This window comes from Chinchilla lanigera, unplaced genomic scaffold (assembly GCF_000276665.1).
Source record: "Chinchilla lanigera isolate Chin_1 unplaced genomic scaffold, ChiLan1.0 scaffold00085, whole genome shotgun sequence".
NCBI lineage: Eukaryota > Metazoa > Chordata > Mammalia > Rodentia > Chinchillidae > Chinchilla > Chinchilla lanigera.
In genome coordinates, this window is record NW_004955486.1 from 1,870,576 (window position 1) to 1,875,018 (window position 4,443).

The 4,443-nt window shown below is 54.7% G+C and overlaps 1 protein-coding gene across 3 annotated transcripts in view; it reads right to left on the minus strand.

Annotated features, from left to right (window-relative positions):
* The window catches only part of Tnfrsf8 (tumor necrosis factor receptor superfamily, member 8), a gene marked incomplete in the record, with an annotated part of 70,439 nt that overhangs the window by 30,934 nt on the left and 35,062 nt on the right, over positions 1-4,443 (minus strand). For all 3 annotated transcript variants that reach the window (XM_013504326.1, XM_013504325.1, XM_013504324.1), the window contains 1 exon segment: positions 502-654. In XM_013504326.1, the coding sequence (XP_013359780.1) occupies positions 502-589 (88 nt within the window).

A 4,443-nucleotide genomic window follows, 5' to 3' on the forward strand; every position in this document is an offset into this window, starting at 1 on the left:
GTGCGGCTCAGGGGTGGCACTGTCCCCCTAGGGTGGGATGCGGGGACAGAGACGTGATGGGGGTGAAGTCTGCAGCCCTGGGGGCCGCTGGCTGGGGGGCGAGGGCAGAGAGGAGCCGAGAGACCAGTGTCCCCGTGTGTGCGGGAGGAGGCATGTTGGGGGAGGGGTCGAGGCTCCTCTGACCTCATCTCACTCCTCTCCCTGCACCCTGAGGGGCTGGAGCACCCCTTATAGGCTGGCGTCCAAACCCCCATCTCCCTGCACCTCCCTGACACCATCCACAGCGTCTTCTCTGGCCGAGACCCCCTGGGTACAGAGAGGGTGAGGAAGTTGCCTGAGCTCACACAGCGGGTCAGAACACAGAGCCAAGTCTCCCAGCCTCCAGCCGGGTGCCCGCTCTGGGCACCTCTGTCCCAACGCCCGACTCCGAGGCAGGGAAAGCAGCCCCCATCCTGCAGGCAGCACCTAGGGCAGCGCCCTGAGGCCCAAGGGGACACTCACCTGGGGCCGTGACGACCATCCCCACGGGGCAGGGGGAGTGTGGGGAGCAGCGGGCACAGGAGTTGGTGGCAGAGGTGGCACAGAACATGCCGGGCCGGCACTCGCACACGCGGGAGGCGTTCCAGGAGCACGGCGCCTTCTCCACGAGGTCGTCTGAGGGGCACAGGGAGGGTCACGGGGGGAGGGGGCAGGGGAAGAGTGAGGGCTCAGGGGACCTCGGACAGGCCCAGCCCAGAGCTCAATGGGTGGCATGCGAGCCCCTTGTTGGCCGCTCCAGGCCCAAAGCAGGAGGGCAGTGTCTCCATCCCCCCAGCCCACATCCCTAGTGATCAGAAAGCAGGGGGTGCGGGGGTTAGAGATAAATTAGTGACCAATTTAAAAATGCTCAAAAGCTTTGAAACTGTAGCAGAAGGTGCCCCCCTCAGCCAGGACACTGGTCACTGCCAGTGATGAGAGGTGAGCCATATCTAGGGAAGGTTTTTCACAGCAGGACCCTGCAAACTTTTATTGTAATGTCTTCAGCCAGCCTGAGTAGAGGCAGAGGAGCGCTGATATTTGTAACCCCTGTAAGATTTTATTTTTACGAAGTCTGTCTGCATATCTTTAAATGGGGAGAGTCCACTATACTGCACGAGGTTAGGGCCAGTGACACAGACCCTGAAGCCCAAGCTGGCTGCAGAGGTATGGTGCCAGCACTCTGGCTTGAGCTTGCAGAACAAACGGTGGGGGCAGGTCTGGCTCTGATCTTCCGGGAGTACCGGGTAAAGTTTTTCTGGTAGGCGTTGATGTTTCAGCCAACTGGATCCCCAGAGGGGGCTTAGGCCCCTGGATTGAATTATTTTGAATTGGTGGCAGGTTTCCAAACAGCACCAGGAAGCAGTAGCAGGAGAGCTTTGGCCAAAATAGTTTTCTGGGGGTGATAGTGCACGCCTGCAATCCCAGCACTCTGGAGGCTGAAGCAGGAGGATCTTCATGAGTTTGAGACCAGCCTGGGCTACAAAGTGAGCTCAAGGCCAGCCTGAACTGCCTAGTGAGACCATGTGTCAAAAAGACAAAAAAAAAAAAAAAAAAAGTTTTGTCCAAGGTGACCACAGAATATCTAGCCTGTTAGACTCCATTCCTAACAGAGCTACTTCCATTCGTAAACAGGGTGTTCTCAGCATCTGTTGGGGGTTTAATTTTTTAAGTCTGGTCAGCCAGTATAGCATGTGGCACCTGGACAGTTAAGTCTCAGCCTAAGGTGCGCTTGTCCACTTTCTTGATCAGGCCAGTGACAGTTAGAGTGCAAAGGCAAAGCAGGGAGGTAGCCCTTAGCGACTGGATCCAAGTATTTGCACAGGTCGGCCACTGGGCACTCCCAGGAGCTGACAGTCTGAGTAAGCATCACTGATTTTACAAACTCAAGGATCCATATCCTGTACAGTCTTCAGTAGAAGCCAGCAGCTCCCACACATTTGCAGTTTTTTTTTTTACTGTACCTAGTTTCTGCCAGATAATGCAGCAGAGCTTGTGTCTTTCCAGCAGGCAGCTTGGGTATCATTAATCAGAAGTGCTTCTTCAAAGAGGAAACAAGGGCTGGGGAGATAGCTCAGCGGCGCAAGCACCTGCCTGGCAAGCACAAGGTCCTGAGTTCGATTTCTGGTACCAAAGAGGAAACAAGTCTTTGAACCTCTAGGAGGTTGAGTCTAGGTCAGTTGCAAAGAGGGGCTGGCTGTCAGGAGCCAACCGAAGGCAGAAGAGGGCATTCTTTAGGTCCGGGCAGGTGTACCAGCGGGCTGTGGGTCGCAGAAGACTGAGGCAGGGCCTATGAAGGGCAATCGCGGCAGCATTGGCAGCTCGGGATCTTCAACTGGCTTTGCAGGCAGGAGAAGTCTATTCTAGCAGTTTGACAACCTATCCTGTTTGCTTTGGGGACCATGATGGAGCAGGAAGGGACAGAGAAACAGGCTGTGTCTGAGTACAGCTGCTGGTGGTTTGGCCAAATCTGTTCTTAGAGGCTCCCTGGAAATAGTGGGAGAATTCTTAAACCCTTGTGGCAACTGAGTTCAGGGAAGCTGGCCTTTTGTCTCAGGAGCTTCCCAGGAGAAGGAGCCTATGGGAGCAACCCACAAGCAGAGGAAGGCATATCTGAAATCTAGACACATAGACCAGGTGGCATCTGGAGGTAGCAGCCCGAAAAGTGTGCATGGGTGGGAAACTGCAGAGTGCAAGGTGATGGCTGCATCGCTGACGGCATGGAGCTCTTGCACTGGCCGGTAACCCCCATTGGGCATTTTTACTGGAAGGAGAGGAGTGTCCCGAGGTAATTAACAGTCCAGCAGGACCCCAAGCTGCTTTAGGCGGCTGAGGTGTGGCTGGAGCATGGGCGTGGTTAGGCCCAGAGGTTAAGACTGGCTCATATCTCTGGGAGGAGAATTTTCAGAACTGCAGAATCGCAGTCATCTGTCTCAGGCTGATGCAGACATTGTCTTCCGTCTTGGGGAACAGTCAAAGTTGAAAGTGCAGGGTTAAACGAGAGGGAGGCCGACTGGCTTGGTGCGAAGGAGATAAGGAGCCGGTCACTTCTAACTTGAAGAGATCTCTTGCAAGGAGCCGTATGGGGACTGGCTTACACAGGAGATTCCTCCCGGGCTGCAAGTTCGTGCCTGGCAGAAGGGGCAAGAGGCAGGAGTCCTAGTTGCCCTGATGATGGTGCTATGGGCTCCTGGTGGTCCAGCTGAAGAAGAGAACCCAGCATGGCCTAGTCTGAGCCCGTCAGACCAATGACAGGGTTGTCATCTGAGAACTTCTGACATATTGTTGGGCTCTTTGTCCCTCTTTGATGTCTCTGAGAAGCACTCAACTGGGTTGTTTCTAGGCAGGGCCACCTTTGGGAAAGGTCATGACAACTCATTCGTCAGGGCTGACAGTCCAATTCTTCCTCAGTCAAAATGTGGAACTCTGAAGGAACTGCTGACAGTCATCTGGGGTGGGCGTCAGATGACACCATCCAACCAGGAGGAGCATAGCCATGAAGCGGAAGATTCGAGGGAAAGGGCCTGTACGGCCAAATGCAGCCCAAGATGGTGTGGTTCCTGCTGGAGGACAGGTTCTACTTTCCCCTGTCATGTCGTGGTCAGAGCTCTTGCTGTCTGGACAGGACTGTCCTGCACCTCTGTGGCCTCTGACCCTCCCCAAACTCCAGGAAGCTGGCAGGGGTAAGGGGCCTCAGGTGCCTCTGCCCAGCAGGTGTAGATATGCGTGGCTTCCCAGAGGGGCCTTAGCATTCCTGCCTGCATCTTATTGGCTGCAATGGTCATGTGACCCCAGGTCAACCACAAGGAATGCTGGGAAATGTAGTTCTTTCTGAGTACATGTGAAACAGGAGTTGGTGAATGCAATCCTGTGCGTGTGTGTGCATGTGTGTGTGCATGCACGTGTGTGTTATTGAGGATCAAGTCCAGGGTCACTGTACCACTGAGCTACATCCTAGTCTTTCTCACTTTTGAGATACAGTCTTGCTAAATCGACCAGCTGGGACTCAAACTACCATCCTCCTGCCTCAGCCTCCCTTAGTGCTCGGATTACAGGTGTGCACCACCTCTGGCTTTTTTTTCCCATCAGTTCTGGGAAATTGAACCCAGGCCTTGCATGCTGAGCAAGTGCCCCACCGCTGACTGCACCCCCAGCTTTAGAGCGTCCCTAGGGCTGCAGTCCCCCTTTGCCTCTCCCGGAACCTTAATGATTCTGTGGCTCAAGGCTTGTTCCCCTTTCCCCTCCCTCTGCTCTTGTGTATCCGCTTTCACTGAGTTCAGGACTCCTATGCTTTGGCCCTGCTTTTCCTCTGATGCTTGTGATTTCCGCCTGTGTGTTTGTTCTGGCTTGTGTCTGGATGTCCCCCTAAAGCCCCATGCAGTCATAGGCGGGGCTTTTTCTGAGGTGGCTGGATCGAGAGTGTGTGAC